Source organism: Cloeon dipterum, chromosome 4 (assembly GCF_949628265.1).
Source record: "Cloeon dipterum chromosome 4, ieCloDipt1.1, whole genome shotgun sequence".
Taxonomy (NCBI): Eukaryota; Metazoa; Arthropoda; class Insecta; order Ephemeroptera; family Baetidae; genus Cloeon; species Cloeon dipterum.
In genome coordinates this window covers 35,605,995-35,630,910 of record NC_088789.1, presented here as the reverse complement: position 1 = coordinate 35,630,910, position 24,916 = coordinate 35,605,995, and the positions used below count along the sequence as shown (strand labels likewise).

General features: G+C 41.1%; 1 protein-coding gene and 2 long non-coding RNA genes across 4 annotated transcripts; 2 read left to right on the top strand and 1 right to left on the bottom strand.

Moving 5' to 3' along the window:
* The first annotated feature begins 372 nt into the window (after window positions 1-372).
* On the top strand, window positions 373-8,202 carry LOC135942116 (uncharacterized). Of its 2 annotated transcripts, XR_010575051.1 has the most exons (7): window positions 374-3,694; window positions 4,105-4,256; window positions 4,312-4,412; window positions 4,483-4,652; window positions 5,210-5,309; window positions 5,366-5,520; window positions 7,678-8,202. It is a non-coding gene; the product is annotated as an uncharacterized LOC135942116 (long non-coding RNA). The 2 variants fall into 2 exon arrangements; XR_010575050.1 differs by having other exon boundaries at window positions 373-4,256; window positions 7,678-8,200.
* A 1,709-nt stretch (window positions 8,203-9,911) lies between these two features.
* Window positions 9,912-11,782, bottom strand: LOC135942117 (uncharacterized). The gene is made up of 5 exons (XR_010575052.1): window positions 11,557-11,782; window positions 11,155-11,239; window positions 10,944-11,098; window positions 10,249-10,471; window positions 9,912-10,073 (listed from the first exon to the last, which is right to left on the bottom strand). It is a non-coding gene; the product is annotated as an uncharacterized LOC135942117 (long non-coding RNA).
* Window positions 11,783-16,061: 4,279 nt separating this feature from the next.
* Window positions 16,062-24,916, top strand: LOC135942105 (uncharacterized). The gene is made up of 11 exons (XM_065488054.1): window positions 16,062-16,158; window positions 16,227-16,316; window positions 16,406-16,496; window positions 16,547-16,752; window positions 16,807-16,988; window positions 17,070-17,205; window positions 17,260-17,467; window positions 17,550-17,788; window positions 17,843-18,060; window positions 18,115-18,205; window positions 19,950-24,916. Exons 1-11 carry the CDS (start codon window positions 16,149-16,151, stop codon window positions 23,705-23,707), a joined length of 5,229 nt encoding a protein of 1,742 aa, XP_065344126.1. The 5' UTR covers window positions 16,062-16,148; the 3' UTR covers window positions 23,708-24,916.

Genomic DNA, 24,916 nt, shown 5'->3' with positions numbered 1-24,916 from the left:
AGTATCGATTGACCTATTATCTATTATAAGTGTATATGAAGCGTTAAGAAATAAATAAATTGTACAGCGACAATCTGGCAGTACTAAAAAATACTTTTTAATATTAAAATAGTACCTATATTCTTAATATGTAGGTTTGATAGAATTAAACTAATTACACTTGTAACTGTACATATAATAAAAATGTAAATATGTGTTTAAAATATTTCTATTGTTACTATTGGAAATATAATGTTTTTATAAAATATGCTTTAAAATAAATACCAGATTTTTATTGTTTTTCGTAAAACTACTTAGAAATAATTGCGAAGCTTAATTGTGGTGAATAACCAAAATTGACTCTTTCGTGCGAGTGGATATGCCATTTTGGCTTTTGACAAGTTCGCTTTTAAAGAGTAAAAAAAAGCATCTTTTATACCTTTTGCCACAGGTGATCATGGTGCGTTGGCAATAGTTCCCAATCAACGCAGAATTTGACCGGAAATGATTAGAGCCTTTTGGTGGAACGCAAAACGAACGATGGGAGCAGAGTTGAAAGATTCTTAAGTTGATAAAAACGTGATTTTTTTCATTTCAGCAATCTATTTATGGACCCTACGGGGATCCGAAGGGTCTCATTCAATGCCCCTCTACCAGTTCTACTAGGTCGAGTTTAGTATTTGGAAATTATGCATTTTTTGAATTAATTGCAATTTATAAGTCCCTGAAAATCTACTCTTAGGGCTAGCTCAGGTCCAGGATGATTTAGCTTCTAAAGAAATATGTGTTTTTGATTGAAATTTAGCTTGGATGCCTACTTTTGAGACCACCGAACCGATCATTCTATAAATCTCGGGGGAGATTAAGATTTTCAAAGGTAACAAATGTGTTTCTTTGTAATAGCCCAAATAAGAATCTGAAATTTTTGTTTTAATTTTATTTCCGAATCCAGACCAAAATGGAAAACGAAGTGTTAGAAAAGTTTTTTTTCATGAGGAGAGTCGGCAGAGCAGGCAAGAGATATGAAACGGTTTGCTTAGTCTCATTTCCAGCCCAAAAGAAGTTAAAGTAAAAGTTTTGTCAACACACACCAGCCCGGCCCGGCTCTGATGATATGCAAGCTCCAGTCAGCCTCCAAAGTCCGTCTCCACCGCAGAGAAGGGGAAAAGATCGACCCCGGGACAAGTGACAGGTAAGTAAGACTCGATTTTGAGATGCAAGGGGTGAAGAGAGAGAGAGAGAGAGAGAGAGAGAGAGAGAGAGGCCCATCCACCATATCTTCCCCTTAAATCCTGATCCCACTTCGCAATTTCCAGCCGAAAATCGCCAAAATCCAGCTGCAACAAATTCACCGTCTTTTCTAGCTGATATTTTAATTAGAATGCAAGAATTAAGTTGAGTAACCAACCACAGCTGAAGAGAGCTCCCAAGTGATGTGTAGCAGGCCTAATGTTAAAAAAAGATAACCAAATTTCCACTTGCACTTTTTAAAATAGGCAAAGTTCGGCTACAGAAACACTACTTCACACAAGATTATTTTTGGTCTTGCCAGTGACCATGAGATTTTCCGCGAATTTTCGGCAGTTGCGCGAGTTTTGACAAATACTATTTTAACTCCGAAAGAGACGTCGAAACGTGTATTTTCTTGATTCCAGATTTAATTCGTCAGCAAATCTGTCTATTGGGGTGTAAAAATCCACCATTGATTAATTAAAGCAGAAATGGCAAAGACCCCTCTTTTATAGAAAAAGAGATTTGCAAGTTTTCGCAAATCGCTCAAATCCATTTGAAACAGAGACCGAAAATGATCGCAAATCGAGCTGAAAAACGAACCAAAACTGGCAAAAAATGAAAAGGATGAATTCGGCCTTGCTTAAATTTAAAAACCATGCGATGCTTTGGTACAATATCGATCGTGGCTGTTGGCAAGGTGATCAAATTAATTCACGAGGGCCATTTGTAGCCATTTACACTCACCGGTTCGCGGCTTTCCTGGATTTACTGCTCCGAAAGCACGTCTCCGGCGCCGCGCAAACCGGACAGTCCGACGACACAACACTCGCCCTGCACTCTTTTAATATTTTTTCGGCACTGCACTCGCGACAAACACCTGAAAATCCGTCTGAAAACACTCGAATGTCCTGGCGCACAGAAAGCAAGACTGGAAACTGAAAAAGTATGCAGAAAAACAGCTGCATGATGATTGGCCGCTGCGATCAGCCGGTGAACCGATCGACCAATCGCGTGAGCCGTCTCCAAACTGGCGCGAAACGAGCGCAAGCACTGCACCCGGTGACGTCACAAGTCACAACGCAACATGGAAATGCGGCAAAACATGCATTAATTTTGCAAATATAATAAAATGGGAGGGAAACCAAATTTAAGCAAATTAAATGGATCGATTTCAGACACTTTGCTAAATTTTTGGAAGGGAATTGCAGGTTTAATTTTTTCAAAAATTTGTTACTCCAAGCAGAACTGATATCTATGCACGTAAAAAATTGCCCTAATTTCGTTTCCATGCCAATGAAACGTTAATGTTACCTTTTCCAAATATTTAATTTTTGAAATTTATGTGTCTTGTAATTAATTCTTCCGTATTTGCGCGGTTTCTTAATTTCAGTAAATAATTTTGTCGGTGTGTTCGCTTGGTCAGTACAACATTGTTATTTAAAAAATAAAATGATATGCATAAATTTTATCCATTCCGAAATTTAGATCAGTCACAATTGACTCTTGAAATGCGCAACCTGCGGTTTTTTATAATAAAAAATAATTTAAACTTGCGATTGAACCGATTTTTATTTGTCCTCTTTCGATTAATTTTTTTGTGATTTTTTTTCTTTTCAAAATAAAACTGGCATTTTTTAGTTTAATAGACCAGATGATATGCGTTAAAAATAAATTTGAACTCATTTTAATTAAAATTTCCTTAGCTAAAATCTCATAGGAATGTAGTTAATTTCTAAAATTGTCTGCCGCGAGAGGGAGTGTTGAAGAAGTGCAGCCGAGATCAAATTAATTATTTGAAATGGGTTGAAACTAAAGAAAAGTCGAGATTTTGGTCATTCATCGCGATTAATTTTATTTTTGAGGGGTGGATTAGGGGTGAGAATGGGTGAATCACAGACATGGAAGGTGGTGTCCCTGGAGACTGGAGAGAAGAGGCGGCACTCGGCCTCGCTCGGCTTACAGCTGGCGGCGCGAGTCGCGGAGAAGCGGCGCGACGCCTGCTTCCGCGCCACGACGCTGCAACACGAGACCATAATTAAAATTGAAACTAATCTAAGACGTTAAAAACATCCTACCCTAAATCAGGGTATACAAAGATTGATTCTTTCGAAGAAATATTTTTAAAAAAGAAATAAAATTCTGAACAATTTAAAGGGTATTTAGCCTGAGATCAGGAGATGGGAACTTTTAGCGTGAAGGTAAGTGAATTTGGATTAGTTAACCTGAAGGTTGTGTCGTCAGTGTTGCTGGAGGTGCGCACCTGGCGCGAAGAATACGACTTGCAGCCGCTCGACACCGACGTCTCGGACGAAAAGGTGGAGTTGCCGTGCTGCTGCTCAACCTCCGAGTCGCTGCCCAGGGTGCCCTTTTCTTCGCACCTTGCTCCACCTCCTGCTTCTGCCAATCAGGGTCAACCCTCGTCAGCTCAGCGACCTCCTCCTGCATCAGCGCATATTTCTGCAAATTAAAAATATTTTTCAGGGTTGGTTTTTCAATTTTTGGTTTAAAATGCTGTTTTGGCAAATTTAACACCTTATAAATCGGGATTTTGATTACTTGGAAAGCTGAAAATTGGCATGGCTAGAGAAAACCAACCAGATATTAAACTCAGAAGGTTTCAGACCTCTCAGGTTGGTAAGACAATTTTTATTCACAGTTTAAAATCGTGAAACACGAGTTTTTTCGCCTCCATTTCCACCAAATCAGCATTTTTAAACCCTTATAAAAGGAGCCCTGAGAGGAATAGAGGTCTGAAACTTCGTTTGTTGGTTAAACTGCACCCTGATATCAGGTTAAAGTGATTTTAAATTAACTACATACTTTTATTAAATTAAAATAATAATAATTTTAAAAACGCAAAAAACGACATTTCAACATTTTCTATTTTAATAGAAATATTGCCACCTGAACACGGCCGACTTTCCGACGTCGACGACCTGATGCTGAGGCTGGATGTGGGCCGGAAGCGGCGCCGTCATCGTCGGCGCCACCTGCACCGTCTCCTCGCCAGCCGAATTATTCACTCAGCACAAAAACTTTCCACGGTCCTCCAGACGAACCTAAATTTTATTTTATAAAAATTAAAGGTGGAAATTTAAGGTCAGGGTAAACCGCACCTTTTAGATTAATAAGAGACCTGGCGCCACCAGGGAGAGTCGCTGACCTACGGCCACCGGCAGCAATTGCTCGCGGTCCTCAAGGTACCACCTGAATTATTTTTATATAAAAAAATTAGCCGGTTAATCTTGTGTTGTTTTTGGGTGCTGAAAGGAGAGAAGCATATTTTTGCTATCGGAGAGGAGCTTGGCAGGAGAGAAAAAAGGCAGCAGGAAAGTGGCAGCTGGAATAAAAAGCAGCGATCGACGAGAGGAGACACGAAGAGAATATGTCGCGATGAATAATTTTGAAGGAAGCAAGTGCAACCGCCTATATGAATTAAGGTTAATAATTTCAATAAATGATTTCAACCTCTGATTGTGAGAGCAAACAAGCAAAATGATAAAAACTGAAACCCATCCAAAGCTCTGACCGAATAAAGTGCACGCAATTAGCCAATTTCTTGATAAAAACGAGAGAAAAACGGCAGTTTCTTGTCTCGTTCAAGCCTAAAATAAATTAAAAAAAAAAATAATAATAAAAGAGGCTTTGATGAGATGCAAGAAGGGGAAAACATCGATCCCAGGACCCAGGACATGATTGTGACAGGTAAGTAAATATTGCTTTGAAGCCGGATCCAACTCGCAATGTCCAGATGTAAATTCAGGCTGCAACAAATTAATCTGAGCGACGACCCCCAGCTGAAGGGTTCCCGTGAAATAAATGTAAATCATTATTAGAACTAGAAATTTGGCAAAATTCGGTTGCGGAAACACTTCACGCACGATTCTTATTGGTAGGTCTTTACACCTGGCAACAAATATTCCATCCATCTATTTTATGATCCCATTTCTCGGGGAATTTAATTTTTCCTTAAAATTATAACTTTTTGACCTTTCAGGTGGTACCTTGAGGACGAGGACCGCGAGCATCAATTGCTGCCGGTGGCCGTAGGTCAGCGACTTTCCCTGGTGCCGCCAGGTCTTTTAAGAATCTCAAAGGTGCGTTTTACCCTAACCCTGATTTTCCACCTTTAATTTTTAAAAATTAAATTCAGGTTCGTCTGGAGGACCGCGGAAAGTTTTAGCGCTGGCTGAATAATTCGGCTGGCGAGGAGACGGTTCAGGTGGCGCCGACAATGACGGTGCCGCTTCTGGTCCACGTCCAACCTCAGGATCAGATCGTCGACGTCGGAAAGGCGGCCGTGTTCAGGTCAGAATATTTTTATCTAAATAATTAAAAATAAAAAGGGATATTTTTTTGGAAGTTTTAAAATTAATGTTTTAATTAAATTGAGTTTTCTAGTTTTAGTTTAAAATTATTTTAACCTGATATCAGGGTCCGCAGTTTAACCATTTCACAAAATTTAAGACCTTTATTTTTCTCACAGACCCTTTGAAAAGGATTCAAAAACACTAATTTGGTCCATGTGGATGCGAGAAATAATTTTTTCACAATTTGGTGAGGCGAGGCGGCACTCGGCCTCGCTCCGCTCTCAAGCTCGTGGCGCGAGTCGGAGAAGCGGCCCGACTCGCACGCCGACGCTCGCTTCAACGCCACAACACTTGAACACTGAAACACAAGTCCAAAATTTAAATCGAAACCAACTACAAACGAAATTGTTAAAAACAGCCTAACCGGACTCAGAGTATTTTAAGGAATATTTTTTAAAAAAAGAATAGATATAAAATTCTGAACAATTAACAAACTCAGGGTCTTTACCCTGATGAAGTCAGGGAATTGTTAGCTTGTAGTCGCTGGGGGTGCGCACCTGGTGCTTGGCGGCGACCTGGCCCTTTGGCTTGTGCTTGCGCGAAGGGTACGGTTTGCGGCCGATCGAGACCGACGCCTCGGAGGACGTGGTGGAGTCGCCTCCGAATCGCGCGGTGCCCAGGTTATCCTTTGCTCTGCACCTTGCTTTACCTCCTGCTTCTGCCAATCAGGGTCAACCCTCGTCAGGTCAGCGACCTCCTCGCGCAAATAAATATTTTTTCAGGGCCAATTTTTTATGTTCTTTCCAACTTGCCTTAAAAATCCAGTTTTTTGATTACTTAGAAAGTTTAAAATTTGTTTTGCTGGATAAAAACACCCTGAAATTAAACCCAAAAGAGTTCACATCTGTCCCCTAGGTTGTTAACAAAAATTTAATTCAGTATAAATTTGTGAAAAATAATTTTTTCACTTCCACATGAAAGAAACCAGCGTTACTAAATTTTAAACCCTTACAAAAGAGGCCCGTAGATAATTAGAGGTCTAAAATGTCGTAGAAAGGTTAAAATGCACCCTGATATCAGGTTAATATTATTTTAAACCAACATTTTAAAATTGTTTAATTCTTCCTTATTTCAATAAAAATTTTCTCACCTGAAGACGGCCGCCTTTCCGACACCAACGACCTGGTGCTGAGGCTGGTCAATGGCCAACAACGTCCAGGGGAAAATCGCCAAATTGAGGCTGCAACAAATTAAGCCGAGTGACGATCGCAGCTGAAAAGAGTTCCCGCGTGTAATTGGTCAATTTTTAGCAGTTAATAATTATTATTAAAACTGGAAATTTGGCAAAATTCGGCTGCGGAAACACTTCACGCACGACTCTTGGGTCTTGCCACCTGCCAACAAATTTAATACTCTATCCATCTATTTTTTCTCAGGGCATTTAATTTTTCCCTAAAATAATTTCCTTTTGACCTTTCAGGTGGTACCCTGAGGACCGTGAGCAAATCCTGCCGGTTCTCCCTGTTGATCTTTTAAGAATCTAAAAGGTGCGTTTTTACCCTGACCATGAATTTCCACTTTTAATTTTTAAAAATGAAATTCACTTTCAGATTCGTCTGGAGGATCGCGGAAAATATTTGTGCTGGCTGAAAAATTCGGCTGGCGAGGAGACGTTGCAGGTGGCGCTGACGGTGTCGGCCCACGTCCAGCCTCAGCACCAGGTTATCGACGTCGTGTTCAGGTGACGATATTTGTAGGTAAAAAAAAATGTCATTTTTGGCAATTTTTGAATTAATATTTAAATCTAGTTAGTTTAATAACCTGATGTCAGGGTGCATTTTAACCATTCTAAAATATTTAAGACCTTAGTTTTCCTCACAGACCCTTTGATAAGGGTTTAAAAACACATTTGGTTCGAGTGAAGGCAAAAAATTTAATTTTTCTCAATATTCATCAGTGAATTACATTTTTCACAACAACCTGACAGGTTTGAAACCTTATGAGTTTCATCCCAGGGTGATTTTATTTTGCAAAAATAATTTGCATCTTTCTAAATAACCGAGAACTGGATTTTTAAGGTGTTGAATTTTCCAAAATAGCGCAATTTGGAAAGAAAATTCAAAATCATCCCTTAAATTTGTTTATTTATTTGCAGACACGTGATTAGCTGTTGCGTGAGGAGCTCGCTGACCTGTCGAGGGTTGACCCTGATCGGCACAAGCAGGAAGCAGCCTTTGGGCCCTCCGATCCGGCTCGACACGTCCTCAGCAGACAGACCTCCGGTCCGGCGGCCGCCTCGGCGAGATATTCGCGCCGCACGCGTTTTTGCTTCGCTTCTTTTGAATTATGTTGAAAAAACCCTGAGCGGATGTTGAACAATTGCGAAAAGTTTCACTGGAATCGATCTCAGGATGCGGTAACCTGTCAAAGGTCATCAGTATATAAATTTTTTGGCTATTTCTTAAAATTATTTTTATAATCTGTGTTTGTAATATTTTAATCGCACGCGTAATTAAATTTTAGATAATTTTCTAGTTAATAATGCAAGTTTGTCGTGTTTCAAGGAAGGAAATCACAAATTACAGCTAAAAATCCGGTTGTTAAATTGATCAATACAAATAAATACACGTATTAAAGAATTTAGATAAAGGCTTAATTAATTACCATCGACTCTTTCAATGGGAACATCGCATGATTTTTAATTAATAAAAAAAACACACTTTAAAGATAGAAGTAACTGAATTTAATTTTCCTCTCCGAGTCTCTTTCAAAATAAAACTGCCAATTTCTAAGATTTAAGGCCATTTAAAATTAAATAGGTCAAAATTAAGTTTTTAAAATAAATCTTGATTATAAAAAATGAATAGAATGCCAAATCTCAGGCGAATGTGTAGGTTGCGGCTGCACCTTTGCCGCGGAAGAGAAAGACTAATTCGCTTTAATCGCCAACTGATGTGCCGAAACGATTCCTCCGCCTGGTAAACTTTTTAGTTTTGTGTGCTACGATTCTCAAATTTTGTTCCAAATTCTAAAAATTCGTATAAAAAAATCCCAAAACTGAAGCAGCTGCGAGAGGGAGTGTTGCAGCAGCGCAGCCGAGATGTTTGATTATAATTAATTAAAAGAATAGCGGATTGGCCGGGTTGATAAAATAAAGAAAATTCGAGATTTTGGTCAGTAAAAAATTTATTTAAGTAGGGGAGGGGGTAGCGAATCTCAGAGACAATGTCCGGACGTTGGTTTGGAAGGTGCGGTGTCCGTGTCGAGGTGAGAGGCGACGTGGCGCTCGGCTTTCAGCTGCGAGTCGAAGAAGCGGCCCGACGCCCGCTTCGACGCCAAGACACTGCAACAATTCTGAGTCCAAAATTAAAATCGAAACCACCCTCAAACCAGGTGAGGCCATAGATGGCGATAACAACATCCTACCCTGATTCAGGGTATACATATTTAGGCTCACTTTTTTGAAAGATAATTTTTAAAAATAATAGAAATAACTTCTTAACAATTTACAAACCCCTGAAATCAGGTTGAAGACCTTGCAACTTTAAGGTTAAAAGGTAAGTGACTTTGGATGATTATACCTGAAGGTGGAGTCGCCAAGGGTACGACTTGCGGGCGCTCAACACCGACGTCTCGGAGGACGCGGCGGTGGCGGAACGACACCATCTGCTGCTCCGCACCTCCGAGTCGCTGCCCAGGGTTTTTGACTCGTGGCTCTCGGCGTCGCAAACATGTCGCCTAAATGGCATGCAGTTTCTCCCTCCTTACCAGGTGCCGTTTTAATTATTGTGAAAATCCACCTTTTTTAAATTAAAGCAAAAATGGCACACCGCTCTATTCTTGTGACGAAGAGACAGCAAAATAAAAAATCTATCTTAGATAAGACCGAAAATGATCGCAAATCGAGCTGAAAAACGAACTAAAAGTGGCTAAAAATTAAAAGGAAGATTTCGGCCTGGCTGAAATTTTAAAATTACGCGATGCTTTTGGTTCAAAATCGATCGTGGCCGCTGGCAAGGAGAACAAATTGAAGCAGAAAGCAGAAGGTTTGAAGAATTCAGTCTGACGAGCCTGCCGAGGTTGCTGCTCGCTGTTCCTCGCGGAAAAAAGGCTAATTTGCTTCCTCCACCTTCCACTGATTTGCCAAATTGTTTCTTGCTGAATAAACTTTGCATTAAAATTGAGACTTTTGCTTTTACTAGGATGAGGGAATTTTATTGCTAAAATCACAGCAAAAATTCTCAAATCTGTAATTGATTCCTAAAATTGCCGAGTGCAGCGAGAGGGAGTGTTGAGGCAGCGCAGCCGAGATCAAATTAATTATTCAAAGTGGGTTCGAAAGAAAGAAAAGTCGAGATTTTGGTCAGTCAACGCAGTGAATATTTTTTTTAAATTTATGGATTTGGGGTGTGAAGGGGCGAATCACAGACATGGAAGGTGGTATTGGTGGTGAGGCGAGTCGGCACTCGGCCTCGCTCAGCTCTCAGCTGGTGGTGCGAGTCGGACGAGCAGCCAGACTAGCACGCCGACGCCCACTCCCACGACACAACACTGCAACACGAGACCATAATTAAAATTGAAACTAAACTTACACCAAGCGGGACAAAAAAGACGTTAAATATTAAAAAAATAGAAATAAAATTCCAAGCAATTCAAAGGGTATTTAGCCTGAGATCAGGAGATGGGAACTTTTAGCATGAAGGTAAGTGAATTCGAATCAGTTAACCTGAAGGTGGTGTCGTCAGCGTGGCTGGAGGTGCGCACCTGACCCTTCGGCGAAGGGTACGACTTGCGGCCGCTCGACACCGACGTCTCGGACGAAAAGGTGGAGTTGCGGTGCTGCTGCTCAACCTCCGAGTCGCTGCCCAGGGCGTCCTTTTCTTCAAACCTTGCTCCACCTCCTGCCTAAGCCAATCAGGGTCAACCCTCGTCAGCTCAGCGACCTCTTCCTGCATCAGCGCATATTTCTGCAAATTAAAAATATTTTTCAGGGTTGATTTTTCAATTTTTGGTTTAAAATGCTTTTTTGGCAAATTTAACACCTTTTAAATCGGGTTTTTGATTATTTGGAAAGCTGAAAATTGGCATGGCTAGAGAAAACCACCCTGAGATTAAACTCAGAAGGTTTCAGACTTCTCAGGTTGGTAAGAAAAATTTTATTCACAGTTGAAAATCGTACAAAAATGAGTTTTTTCGCCTCCAGTTCCATCAAATCAGCAGGTTTAAACCCCTATAAAAGGAGCCCTGAGAGGAATAGAGGTCTGAAATTTCGTACGATGGTTAAACTGCACCCTGATATCAGGTTAACAAGATTTTAAATGAAGTAGATACCTTCATTTAATTAAAATATTAATTTTAAAAACACAAAAACGACATTTTAAAAGTTTTGTTTTTTTAAATTTTAAATAAAAATATTTTGACCTGAACACGGCTGCCTTTCCGACGTCGACGACCTGATGCTGAGGCTGGACGTGGGCCGACAGCGGCGCCGTCACCGTCAGCGCCACCTGAACCGTCTCTTCGCCAGCAGAATTGTTTACCCAGCACAAATACTTTCCACGCTCCTCCACAAAAACCTGAATATAATTTTGAAAAATTAAAGGTGAAAATTCACGGTCTGGGTGAATCGTACCTTTCAGATTCTTAAAAGACCTGACGCCACCAGGGAATGCCTACGGCCATCAGCAGGTATTTGCTCGCAGTCCTCAACGTACCACCTGAAAGGCCAAAAAGTTATTATTTTAAGGAAAATTAAATGCCCTGAGAAATAGGTAGATACCTAAAAATATATTCTTTCTTTAAAATATGTAATTCCATAATGTATGCTAATTCTAATCATAATTAAATTTAAAATTAAGGAAATGAAATTGAATTTTCAAATACTTTTCTCTGATTTCTTCAAATTTTTAAAATTTTAAACGCATTCCAGCTAATGAACCACCACACAGCCCTGCATAAGTTGGAAGGTGCGCCCTCGAGGGTCGAAGGGCCCTTCAAACCTCTGCAAGGGCGAATTTAAAGTTTTTTTAAATACCTTGGCGACGTGGTTTCCGCGGTTCTCGAGCGCCTTTTTGCACTTGCTGAACGTGTCGCCGCTCTTTTGCGCGGCTTGCCGAGCAAGGCCTTGTCCGGCGGCGCCGACAGCGGCGCCGACGAGTGCAACAGCCGCTGCATCGCCGCCGACCGTCTGCGAAACACGGAAAACGTTCCAAATGTGCGCAATTCGCGAGACGTAAACACAAACACGGGCTCAATCAGCTGCTCTGATGTCCCGAAAGAAGCAAAAGGCAGTGGGCGTGAGAGGTGCTGTCCTCGTGTGGCAACTGCCAAAGTTATTTGCTGCTTGGCAAGAACTGTGACGTTTCTCAATTCAAACACTTTGGGCGCGAAAACCACGCTTGTTTCCTGTGGCAGCTAGTGTGGATCGCGTCATTTTCAAAAAAGAAAATGAGAAGCGAGGAGCAGACGTGAAAATTAAATAGAAAAAACAGGAAATCTTCCTGAATGAAATTGTTGATAATAATTTTTTAATAAGTTAAATCATCGGAGAAAAATGCAATTTTATTTTCGAAAAAATCAGGAGGCTTATCTTGTTAGTTTTTGGTTGCTGATAGGAGTAAAGTTGATTGTGTCAAGGCCGCGGTGTTGCGTTATCGGAGAGGAGCTTGGCAGACGGCAGGAGAGAAAAAAGGAAGAGTGAAGCGGCCGGCCGGCCGGCCGCAGCCGGAATAAAAAGCAGCGACCAGAGGAGACTACACATAAAGCGCATAGTCGCGGGAACAAATAAATTTCAAGCAAGCAACGACCGCGCGCAACAGTTCTAGTTAATTTCATTTTATTTTTTGCCACGCCCCAACACGAAGGTATTTTATCGGCTTTGCTTTGTTGGTTTGTCCCTTGGAAGAGAAGAGTGAAAAAAAAATGGAAAAATGTCACAATTAAATTCAACTGGGATTTGACGGAAGGCGAGAAGTCAATTCATGAAAAATATCCTACTTTGGCTGCCGCGCATCACTTATTATTATCCATTTGCGTAGAGGCAGTGCGCGAGTTGCTGTACATTTTTGGGTTTGGTAAAATAAAATATACATTTTTAAACCCGAAAGCTATTTTAATTCAAGATTATTATAATATTCCACCCCTTTTGCGGGCTGATTTTTGCAAAATACGAATATCAAAGCAGATGATTTCCATTATTTCCGACAAATCAATAAAAATTAATAAATGTTAATATTGATTAAATGAAATTCTTAAAAACCTCTGTTGTGATAACAAGAGCTCATTGCGAGATTGTTTTGTCTCATTTTCGTCCCAAAATAATTAAATAAAACAAATTAAAAGGATTGTCAACACTCAGTGGTTCAGCTTTAATGAAAATTAAGCTCCGCGGTCAGCCTCCAAAGTCTTTTTCCACCGCTGAGAAGGTGCATCTCAGGTAAACTTTCACTCGAAAATATGCGCCAAAATCCGCGTCTGCAACAATACACAGTCAGGAAAATTAACATTAAAATAAATTAGAACACGCTTTTATCACCTTTTTTCTCTATCGAAATTTTACGCACTGTCAAATTTACAAAAAGGTTGAGGTTCAGGTGGAGCCGGCGAGTTGATTTGCGTGCGGCTGCGAGTGCATTTGTGTTTTTCGTTTGGTCAGGGCGCCGAGAGAGGGCAAATAGCTCGGCGGCTACCGCTCGACGATCGCGCGCAGCCTGATTGCGACTCGATGGGAAATCGCATTCAACGACGAAAAGTCTCACTCTTCGCTCAGCGAGAGAGAAAAGGAGGCAGGCGCAAATAAGTCGAGAGCGAGAGCTAAACCAGAGGGAAGGACGGATGCGCTCTACACCCGTTTCCATACTGGGTAAGTTTTCCAACACTCGCAACTACTTGCCGGTGTCATATATTATTTGTAACTACGCACAGCCAGAAAGCACGTCCCACCAAAAGGAGAGATTTTTAAAAATCACACCTGCAATTGAAACAAAATTTTGGCTTAATGTGTATTTTTTTTAAAAAAAAGCGTTATTCTATTCAAACAGCTTTAATTTCATCAATTTATATTTGACAATGTGTTGCGGCCACTCATTAATTCAAGTCCGTCGTCTATCCTGCAAAAGACAAGACTTTTTGCGAAAGGCGAAAAGTCTCATTTTCTCTGGGATTGTCTGAATTTTAAAATTTCCTCTGAAAACGTGAATTGTTGACTCAGACTTTTCATATCGAGAAAAGTCCAACTTATTTGTGGGCTGATAAGAGCGGCTTGTGCAGCGCTCGCCTCGGAAAGTCTAACACTGGCTGATGTTTAGAAAAGAGGAGCAGCGAATAAAGAGTCAAGCATTCATTCGATTCGCGGCTCAATTCGAGGAGCAACAAATCGACTGATTCCGATTTTCAACCTTTTCGAGGGGATTTGTACAGCTACAATTAATTAATTTAAATCTATTATTATATTGGACGATATTGTTGATCAGAAATTTGCCTAATTAAAAAACCCGGAAGAGAATGTTAATTTTGTTTAATAAAATCACAAAGTTTTGTCGGTAAAAAGTCCGACCTCTTGGAAAGGAAGACTTTGTTCGTTCTCGCGACGGACAAACCAGAGATAAGAAAGACTTTATTCCTTTAACTCAATTAGATAAGGGATCTGACGCAACTGAGATAAGGATGAGACTCCAGGGGCCCTTCTCTTTATATGAGATGAATGGCTTTTTATTGGTGACATATTTTATTACGATTTAAAAGTCGGTTCTGGACATAATTAAAAATGATTTCGTCGTGTTATAATTTGTGAGGCGAAAATAACCATTTTTTAACCATACATGGTGAATTAATATATTATCAGGAGTTTTTTTTTTTAATAAATGAACTATAATAATTAAAACATAATCCCTGGAAAGGTCTCGCCAGGCCTCACCACCCGCCTTACCCCGGCGACTTTTTTCTCGGTGGCCCACCCTATTATCGTAATTAGAACGGCTTTTTTCGATTTTCCGGCGCCGCCGGGCCCCCGTGGGGTTGAGATTGGGCCCCGGCAACGACGCGCAAGAACAAAAGGCTTGTTTAATCAGATAATTCATTAGAAATTATCTGTGGCACGAAATATACTTGATTAGACTTTAAGCAAAAGTCTACCTTTGTCTTGCGACTTTCTTACAAGCTGCAATTTTTATCTTTTACTCGATTATTGCTTAACACACCCATAAGCAAGCGGGTGACTTTGAATATTGCATGAGTTTAGGGATTGGAAATCCACAGAGCCGCGCTGTATATATAAAAAAAATCAATTTAATAAACTTGTTGGGCCTACGCCTATACAGCCGCCAACAAGTTCATTGCTAAAGCCACTTGAGTCATTGCAACGCAAACGAATTTTCGAATTTATTTAACTACATCTGCGATGTGTTAGACGATTTGAAATTCAATTATCCGTGAAATGAATTTCCTGCTGCGGTGACAGATAATTCCACGCGAGCAGAGCTTTGGTCGGCGTTCGGCTGTCGCGCGTGCTGCTGCGAAAAAAAGCACGAAAGAGACTGATCGTGCGGCGCCACCAAATGGTAACTGGTCGCTTCCAGAGTGAAATTATTAAAATATAAAATAATGTTGAATATGCCGACGATGAAGAGCGTTCTGCATAAAAATAGAATGATTTTTTTTTAATTCTTTTCCCAGTTGTGAATGGAATAACAAAAACTGCTGAAAAGAAGTAGAAGTTGGTTAAGTCCTCATTAAAATCGAAAAACTTTCTGACCCCAGTCATTTTACAGCGTGAACTCATTGGTCTTGCAACATCTTAATTCATACGTCCATAATCCAATAATTAATTATCGTTATTTAAACGTTTTTGTAATAAATAAAGGATTTAAGAGTTATATTAATGCTCTCGTTGTGCCTTCTCCCTTTGATTACAGATTTCTTAATGAAATGGAATTATAACAGCTTGTGAACACGACACTGTAGTCATTCCATTAAGATGCAAACAGAGAGCAATTATTTCGCTTTCTGTGTGGACAAGAACACCAGAATAAATTACTTCATTGCTCCGTCAAAGTTTTTGAAACCAAGACCAGATGCAAGAATTTCGAATTCAGGAGTTGCATGGGTCACTCTTGGACAAGACTTCTGGGGAGCTGTGCTCCAATCAGCATGGCACGAGTCTTTGGAGGTGGACCCTGACGATGGATCCTTCCTGGACCAAAGCCACAAAACTGACAAAGATTTCGAGCACTTGCTGACCGAGGCAGAACACAAAGAATGTCTCGTTCTTGCCACTGCTTCCTCAGTCCAAGAACTGCAACAGTTCGTCCAAACGTGCAACATCAAAGTTCCAAATAATTACCACCGTTTGGATGATTCTGTTGCTTCAGGAAGTCAACAACACGACAAGACGCAGCAGGTAAGTAAAGAGTTTTTATCTTTGAAACAATTATAAAATATATATCTTATGTGATCTTGACGTCTATAGAACCTGAAACATTAAACAATGATAGAATGATACCAAACCAACTTTGTACGACTATTTTTCAGCTAAACAAGCAACTCGCGAGTAGCGAATCCAATCGGAAATCGAGTAATGAAGATTACTCAACGGCCTCAAGAAGCGCGGGGGAGTCCAATCCTACCAAAATGTCTCTAGGTCTGCGAACACATATCTATCTTTGAAAATCCCACTCTATTGTCCCTCAAATAATATTGTTTCTGCAGGAGAGACTCCTTTCGTTCTTCAAGAGGACAAAGAGGTTGAAATGGTAAAACCGATTGAGTTGCATGATGTCACGGAGAATGACGAAAGAGGTATTTCTCTTTGAGGCGTGTGTACGACTAACATTTCCATCCAGCATAACTTAAGTTGTAAGCTATTAATGGCTCTTCATTTATTCCAGGCGATACACACATTCGACCTCAAGGGAAAGCGAATCTTGGATTTTTTGAATCTGAAATAGATGGACGAGTAACCAGACAAAACGCAGACAAGTAATTTTCCTGAGTTTAGATCTAATTGGAAACTATATTGCTCTTTTAAGTGTTTGTGTCTTGGTCATTCACTACGACTTCAAAGACAATCCTGAATATATCCGAAACGGAGACGCCTGTGACGTAGAAAATCTCAAGACATCCTTCGGGAAAAACCGGAACTGCAATTTCCGTAACTTTCGGTCACCGAACAAGAACATTTTGCTCAAACTTCTTGGTGATCAAGAAATGCTTTTGCAGTTTTTCAACTCACAAGGTATTACCTTTTAGTTAATATTCATCTAAATATATAATATATTTTTTGATTCAGATGACGTGCCTTCTGTTTTCGTGCTTTTCATTCTCTCTCATGGGACTGAAAACGGAACGATATTGACCGACCACTTCAAAAGGAACACAAATGATTACGAACGTTTCGCAAGAGATGAGGTCTTTGACTCATTACAGAAGCTTACAAAATTCGAAGAATCCCTGAAAATCGTAAATTTTGGGGTAAGCTTCGACCAAAAATTAAATAAAAAGGAAAATTACGAGATGAAAAGTCATATCAAACCATATTTTTTAATATTTCAGCCATGCCGGGGTCCGTTGGAGGATTCTAAGTTCGACATAAAGAATCCATGCCAAAACTATGCAAACATGAATGAATGCAGAATCACCACTCGCCCGGGAATGCACAACTTTGTCACGCTCTATTCGACAGTTGAGAGTAAGATATTCTAAGAAGTGTTTCGATTACAAGCAATTATTTGTGGTTTTGCAGCAGCACGCCCAAAAAGGGACGAGCCGTCGTTCTTTGTCAAGGCATTTTGCGAGTGTCTAAATCGGAATGAGGAACAACCACTGCTGAAATTGCTAACTTCTGTGCAGTGCCGCATACACAAAACTTCGCTCGCTGGCACGAATTGCTCCACAGGCCAAACCCCTGAGTTAAAGATGTTCCAACAGGACAGATCGTTCGTCTTCTCAAAGTCAGTTACATTTCTTGAAACTGTTTTATAACAGCAGTGGATTTTAGTCATTCTTACTGCAATGCTTTCGATTTTTGTTCAGATCCCTTGATCCCATTGATAGCAAGACAGGAAAAGTAGCACTAAAATCGCAAGTTTCCGAGTTCTATTCTTGGAAGTCGGATTCGGGCAACGACATTCGAGGTAGACGGGCTTTCATTTTCTGCGATAAACAAGATGAACATGCGCAAGAATTGGAAAGAGCTCTTCGTTGGAACCTGGATTTTGAAACAAGAAAATCTCCATTAAGCCAAGAATCATTGAACTCTTGCTTTGAAAAAGGTAAGTTTTATATTAAATAAAGTTTGCTAAGGTCGCTAAAATTTGTTTCCAAAGTATCCAAGCTAGAGCCTGACGTTGGCTGCATTTTGACATGTGTTTTCGGCCAAGTGACCGAAAATCAAACAACGAGAGAAGCTTGTGTTCTAGTGGACGGCAAAGAAACTAAAATCACCAGTATTTTGCACAATTTTGTTGGCCCAAAAAGTGACAGTTTGATTGGAAAGCCGAAAATATTATTTATAGTACATCAGGAAGCACATCATTCTGACTGGGTAAGCCCAAAATCTGATTAAAAATGTTCTCAAAGGTTCTAAAATTGCTCCTAGCATCATCGGCAACAATTTGAAGCATCAGGGAACTTCGAGACATCTGCTACGAATCACAGTGGCTGGCTTGTGTTGATTTTAAAGAACAAAGGTATGTATTTCTGTTTGTTCCTCATTTTAAAGAAGTACATTCATATATTATTAAGACTAATGAACAATGGCAAGAAATGACAAGCAGGATAAATGCATAAACGCTTGAGACAAAAAATTGATTCGTCGTCGTCATGTGCCGTAAATTAATAAATTAATACGAATGAACACTTAAAAAATTGCACCACAGTAACTGCTCGCACAAGGAGGGGAATTTTGATGCGTCACAGTCCGTCAAAATCGGTGGCAGGTCGTTCCCAGGGCTTGGATACCCTGTAAAGGCGCTTATCGGCCAAAAGTGGTTCTCGCCGGGGGCGGCTGGAGGCGGGGATGTGCCGTGTTGCCCCTCGCAGGGCGCGCCCCTAATAATTCTCGCTCTTGTATCGAAGTCTATCTGGCCACTTTGGCACCTTTGGAAGAAGACAAGATCGGTGTGCCGCAGGTGCATGTTGGACAGCATCACATTTTGCAGCCTTGGCTCATTGTCAGGCAGGATTTTTCCACAAGCAAAGAGCATCGCCCTGCTTTGCACTCTGCTTAGTTTGTTGATATTTTCCTGCGTCGTCGGGTAACCATGGTCAAATACGCGATTCTTTTTACGCGCGGCGTGCACCCTCGCAAATTACGCGCCGCAAAGCTAAGCCGCTGCGCCGCTTTCGCCCGCACGATGTCTGTGTGCACACGCCAGCGGAGGTCGCGCACAATGAGCACCCCGAGCAGTCGCTGTGAGTCCGCGTATTGAAGGGGCGCATCATCAAGGACGTACTCAAAATGCAAGGATAGCCGCGCGCGCGTAATGTCCATGATTTTTGCACATTCTTGAATTTAAATCCATGCCATTATTCGCACACCTAATTTTCTATGTTGTTGAGTTCATCTTGAAATTCATTCGCGTCTTCTTGGCACGAGATCTTCTTATGTATGGTGGCATCGTCTGCATATTGCACAAGGGTGCATTTTTTCAGGGCGTCGGGCAGGTCGGAGACGAACACGTTGAACATCAAGGAGCCCAGAACGCTGCCCTGTATCAAGCCCAAAGTGACTTTCGTAGGCTCGGAGCACAAATTAAGTGCGACCGGCCAGGAATTTTTCCAGCCACTTAAGAAGCCACCCTTTAACGCGATAATACTCAAGCTTGGATTTGAGACGCGCGTGATTTACTTTGTCAAAAGCCTTGCTACAATCTAAGAATGCCGCGTGGATATGATCTTCTCGTCCAGTGTCACCGTCCAGTCGTTGATTGTTGAGCAGAGTCAATCAGCTGGACAGCTGCTGCGTTTTGCTCTGAAACCGTGCTGGCAGTTTGGGAACACTTTTTTGTCGTCTAAAAATTTGACCATTCCGTCGCGGATAAATCTCTCGAGCGTTTTTCCAACCAGTGATGTGATGCTTAATGGGCGGTAGTTTTCCATGTTGTCTTTCGGGTTATCATTAGGAATTGGTGTGATAGCTGCTGTTTTCCAGTCAAGAGATTTATTAAAAATATATGAGAGGCTGATGCTGAGTGCGGCCGCGGAGTGACGCAGAATTGCAGCTGGCGAAGTTGATGGTGTAGGGGTTAGCTAAAATCCAGAGAAGATCTTATTGATTAGATTATTTACGTTTACTTATTCGAAATTGCTTCTGAGCCGAGAATATCTGTACTATTACCTTTTTTTAGTAACAACTTTAAATTCTTAAAGTTTAAGTCCGAAGTATCACCTGTGAAATGTATTATTAAACCAGTTAATTATATTGATTCGCAGGTGCGGTCGAAAGATTGATTGAAATCCTCAAACACAACGCTCCGAAAAAAGGTAGGAGCTTACAGGAACTACTCGAGCCCCTTCTTATCTCGTCAGAAGAAAAAAGCGAGAGGAGTTTGCTGAATTCAACTCTGCAATATCACCTCAATTTTCCAGACTTCCCCAGACATTTTGTCAAGCTCAATTTTGCATTGAAAAGCAAAGAAAATGTTGCCCTGACTAGAATGAGCTTTGATGATTTGTTGGAACAAATGAAATCGTCACAAGAAGCTCAAAAAATATGGCTATTGAGTTCAGTTGCCGGCGCAGGAAAAACCACCGTTCTCAAAGAAATCGCTTTCCAGCTTGGAAAATCCGATCCACACATCAAAACTTTGTGTGTCCAACTAAAAAAGAGCTTATTCTGCACGGCGTTAGAGACCTACAACAGTGCGGTTAAATTTCTCGCAGAAGCCACGCGAAACTCTTCAGAAGACATCAATGATTGGATTCGGAAGAAAAGAGCATTCGTGTTACTTGATGGCTTCGACGAGGTCTGTCCACAGTACAGGTCGAAAGTTTTAACTTTGTTAGAAGCTTTGGAAGTAAAGAAGATTCCTCTGTGTGTTAGTACGCGCCCACACGAAGCGAAAGCAATCATGGAAACTGTCGAAAATGCAGTTATGATAGAGATCGAACCACTAAACGAGGAGCAGCAAATTGATTTCCTGAAGAATTTGGGGAAGAACGAAGAAGAAATTGCGCCATTTATAGGTAATTTCCCTATTAAAGACATTCTGGTAAACCCCTTGCACCTTTTCTTGCTTGCCAAGAGCAAGACTAAAGGAAACCTATACAAAATGTATGACAATGTGGTGCGACAGAAGGTGAAGGAGTGCTTGGCCGAAAAAGTCTTTGAAAGACAAGAAGAGGAAGCACTGAGCAGTCTCCGACTTATAGCCTCTCGCTTCATCATGGAATCCAGTCTGGTCCGTCCAGAGTTGCAAGATTTACAAAAAGTAAACAGCGATTATGGAGTTGCGACAGTTTGGAATGGAGAAGTTAGGTTTCTGCACCAAACGTTTGCAGAATTCCTCAGCGCCCAAAAATTCATTGAAGATTTCGAGAAAGAACCAGCTTTTTTCAAACAGAGTTTCTCGGAGGTCAGAAAATTCATAGATCTTTTTTATAGTTATCTTGAGAAGGACGGAGAAAAAAGAGAATTGAGATTGCAAACAGCCGCTCTCCTTACTCTTGCGAGATCACTCGGCCCGTTATTTTTCTTGAAGAAGGTGGTTCAAGAGAATCTGCAGCACATTTTCAAGATCGTGAAACAGCACATTTCATTTCGCGACGAGTTCAATGCTTCGATTTGGATGAAGCCAAGCCCAGACCTGTTCATAAGTGCAATTGGAAGCGAGGAAATCGCCATCGAACTGCTGGACATGGGGGTTCTCGACCTGAAGGGTTTGGAGCAAAATTTATCCGACATCCTGCTGCAAATCGAGGAACACAACGCGGTTGGAACCTTTGAAAAACTCAAACTGATATTCCCTGGTTTTCGTGACATAGTCGACGCCTGTTATTACCATAATGTTGAAATGAGAGAACCACTCCGGAAAGTAGGCATTAAAGCGGCTAGAAGAAATAACGCCAAACTGCTTGAATTGCTACTGCAGATCGGAATTGGAGCGTTCAATCATTTTGAGGTCGAGGACAGCTTCTACAACGCATGCAAACACGGAAGTGTCGAATGTGTCAAGGTTCTGCTCAAATACAGGAGAAGAATTGACGCGTATTACGATCCTTTGACTGTTGCTGCCAGAAACGGTCACCTGGACCTGGTAAAATATCTTCTCGAGGAAAACATCTGCGGATTTAAACGAGATCCGGAAACGTTGAAGGTGGAAGGGTTGGTTCAAGAGTGGAATGCGTTCCATTTTGCTGTCAATGAAGGTCATAAAAGCACAGCAGAATATTTGTTATCAAAGAGTCCTTCTTTGGTAAGATGCAAAACGCAGGACGGCACAGCTCCAATTCAGATGGCAGTTCGTCAAACCAATGTGGAAATGCTACTCTGGCTTGCAGAACACGACTTAGAGTCCTTGAAACCAAGCAAAGAACGAAAAGATTGGTCGGATATTGATCTTTCCTACTTCGAACACTTCTTGATGCTTCAAGGTGACGTCACAGCAAAAGAGGAAAGAGGGAAAACTGCTCTGCACTGTGCCGCAAAATACGGATATCTCGAACTCGTTCGCAAGCTAATAGCCTCTGGGGCCGATGTCCAAGTAAAGGACCAAGAAGGATGGAACGCTTTGCATTACGCATGTTGCAAAGACATCAGATTTGAAATAATTGAAACGCTGCACTTAACGAGCACACTATTGTCAAAAGAAACTACGAATGAGGGAAAAACGGCATTGCACATCCTAGTTGAGAACTGCGAAAACGATGACAATGCTTTAGAAGCTGTGCGTTTTCTGGTTGAGGAATCTGGAGTGGACGTTGACGCTGGGGATAAAAGAGGGCGTACAGCATTGACAATTGTCCTCGAGAGAGAATTGAACAGAGATTTCTTTCAATATTTGATATCAAGAAGCGTGAACACTTCGCTCAAGGACAAGTTCGGGCGATCGGCTCTTCACTACGCCGCCATGACGGATGACTCGGCTGCGTTGCAAAAGTGGATAAAACTTTGTGGAGACTTGAACATTAGAGATGATTTAGGACGGACAGCGCTTCATTTGGCTGCTGAGAAAGGAAATTGGTGTTTCGTGCGGAACTTGATTCAATCAGGATCCAACCTTGGTGCAACTGATAAATTCGGTCGCAGCCCGCTGATGCTTGCATGCGAAAACACATATACGGATATCGTTGAAATGTTGCTGAGCCAAAACTCGAGCCTCAACATTCAAGACTTGGAGGGGAACACCGCGTTGCACTACGCAACCAAGTCAGGAGAATTGAATTTGATCAAAAAGCTGCTCGAAAAGGGCTCTGACGTGAATGTCAGAGAGAACAATGGATGGACAGTGCTGCATATCGCTGTAAGAGACAACCAAAATGATTTATTGCAAAAGTTGCTCGAATACAAGGCCGACGTCAATTCTAAAGAAAAATCCGGCTTGACTGCGCTTCACCTCGCCTGTCAAAGTTATCCAGGACTAGTGCAAAAGCTGCTCGATCACGGAGCCGACGTGAACCTGAAAAATCCATCAGGATGGGCCGCTCTGCACGTGGCCATTCAAGAGAATTGTCCGGAGCTGGTTGAGCAGTTGATCAATCACGGCGCTGACGTGAATATGAAAGGAAATAATGGATGGGTTGCTCTGCACATTGCTACTATTAAAAACAACGTAAACTTGCTTCGAATCCTCCTCGAATCTGGCGCAGATGCAAACCAAAAAACCGAAAAAGGAATGACTCCGCTGCACCTAGCCGTGATTCAGCAAAATAAGGAATCGGTGCAAATCCTACTTGACCACGGGGCTGACGTGAATATTAAAAACCAAGATGGGTGGACCGCCCTGCACTTCGCAACGAAAAATAACTGTCCAGAATTGGTGCAAAAGCTGCTGGAACATGGCGCCGACGTTCGTGTAAAAAACGAAGATGGATTGACCGCTCTTGACCTGGTCGCAGGAAGAAACTACCTATTTTCAGCGCAAAAGCTGCTCGACTACGGTGTCAACGAACAAAAATTAATCACTGCGCATCGTGTTCAGAGAAGACCTGTCCCAGCGGAAAGTGAATTTAGTACATGCATCCTGCTCTAGACATATTTTGGGCTTCAGTTTAGGTATTTGATTTCACATTTTCCACATTATTTACGTTTTTTTTTGCATATAATACCTCTTAGTTAGATTCTTTGTTTAAAGTTTCCTCTTGATGGTTTTATTATTGTAATTTGAATAAAAGATATCGAATATTGTCGTTATGCTTTTCGGCCTGCTCTGTCCTAACGGACGCACGCCAGCAGACCTAGTGCGTTCGCCGGGACGGGAATGTCTCGGGACTCCCGGAATCTCCCGGGAATTCCCGGCGCCAGGACCGACATTTTTAGACGGGAGCCACGGTCGGGACGGGAGCGGGAAAGTTTTTCCGGGAGCGGGAATCCCCGGGAACCTAGTAAAAATTCATATTCACAACTCGCTTTTAGTTTGGCTAGAATGATTAAAAAATAGTTAGGAATGTTTTGTATATTAGATATTTTTCACGGTTTGATAACTTAATGAACTATCCTAATTTTAATTTGTGGAGTTCAAGCTGTAATATTTCTTTTCTGTCATTCACTATTAAAAATACTCAATCACTACTAAAAATGTTACAGATTTTTTTTCATTGACGTGTGATGATTCTCGCAACTTAAAAAAGTTGGGACAAAAGTTCTTGATCTAAATAAAATGCAGTTTTGTAGGTTTTGTTTTGGTAATCTCTGCATTTCTACAGAAAATTGAATTTTTTAAAAACGTAGTATTTAACGTGGCCCAGTAAAAATTGCGTCCGTGAACTTTTCTATCAACAAAAAGTATAATTTATAACTTGAACACATAAAAATAAAAGAGCATAGTATGTTTGTATTTATAAATATGAGAGCTAAGAATTAATTAATTAACTTATAAGTGATCAACGCAGATGTTGTCTACTTTCGATTTTAAAATTTTTGGCGGGAAATCGGGAGCGGGAAGAATCGGGAAAAATATTTGGTAATGGCACCAGGAAATGCCGGTAACAGGAAACATTTTTTCGGGACCGGTACTCCCAGGGAGAAAAATTTGCTCCCGAAGAACGCACTGAGCAGACCCAAGGTGTAACGCGCGGCCGCAGGCTGCGACCCAGAAAACATCGTTATATGTATAAAATTGGATTATCTTTTTTAACATGCGTGACATTTAACATTAACGTTATAAATGCCCCATTTCGCGATCGATATCTTTTTCTCTCTGTTCAAAGTAAAAAACAGTAATAAAACTTTGTCCAAGCGA

Coding starts and splice junctions, on each gene's coding strand:
- LOC135942105 (XM_065488054.1), top strand. Junction 17,789..17,842: donor GAACTCTTGCTTTGAAAAAG/GTAAGTTTTATA, acceptor TTGTTTCCAAAG/TATCCAAGCTAGAGCCTGAC. Junction 18,206..19,949: donor GTTGATTTTAAAGAACAAAG/GTATGTATTTCT, acceptor ATTGATTCGCAG/GTGCGGTCGAAAGATTGATT.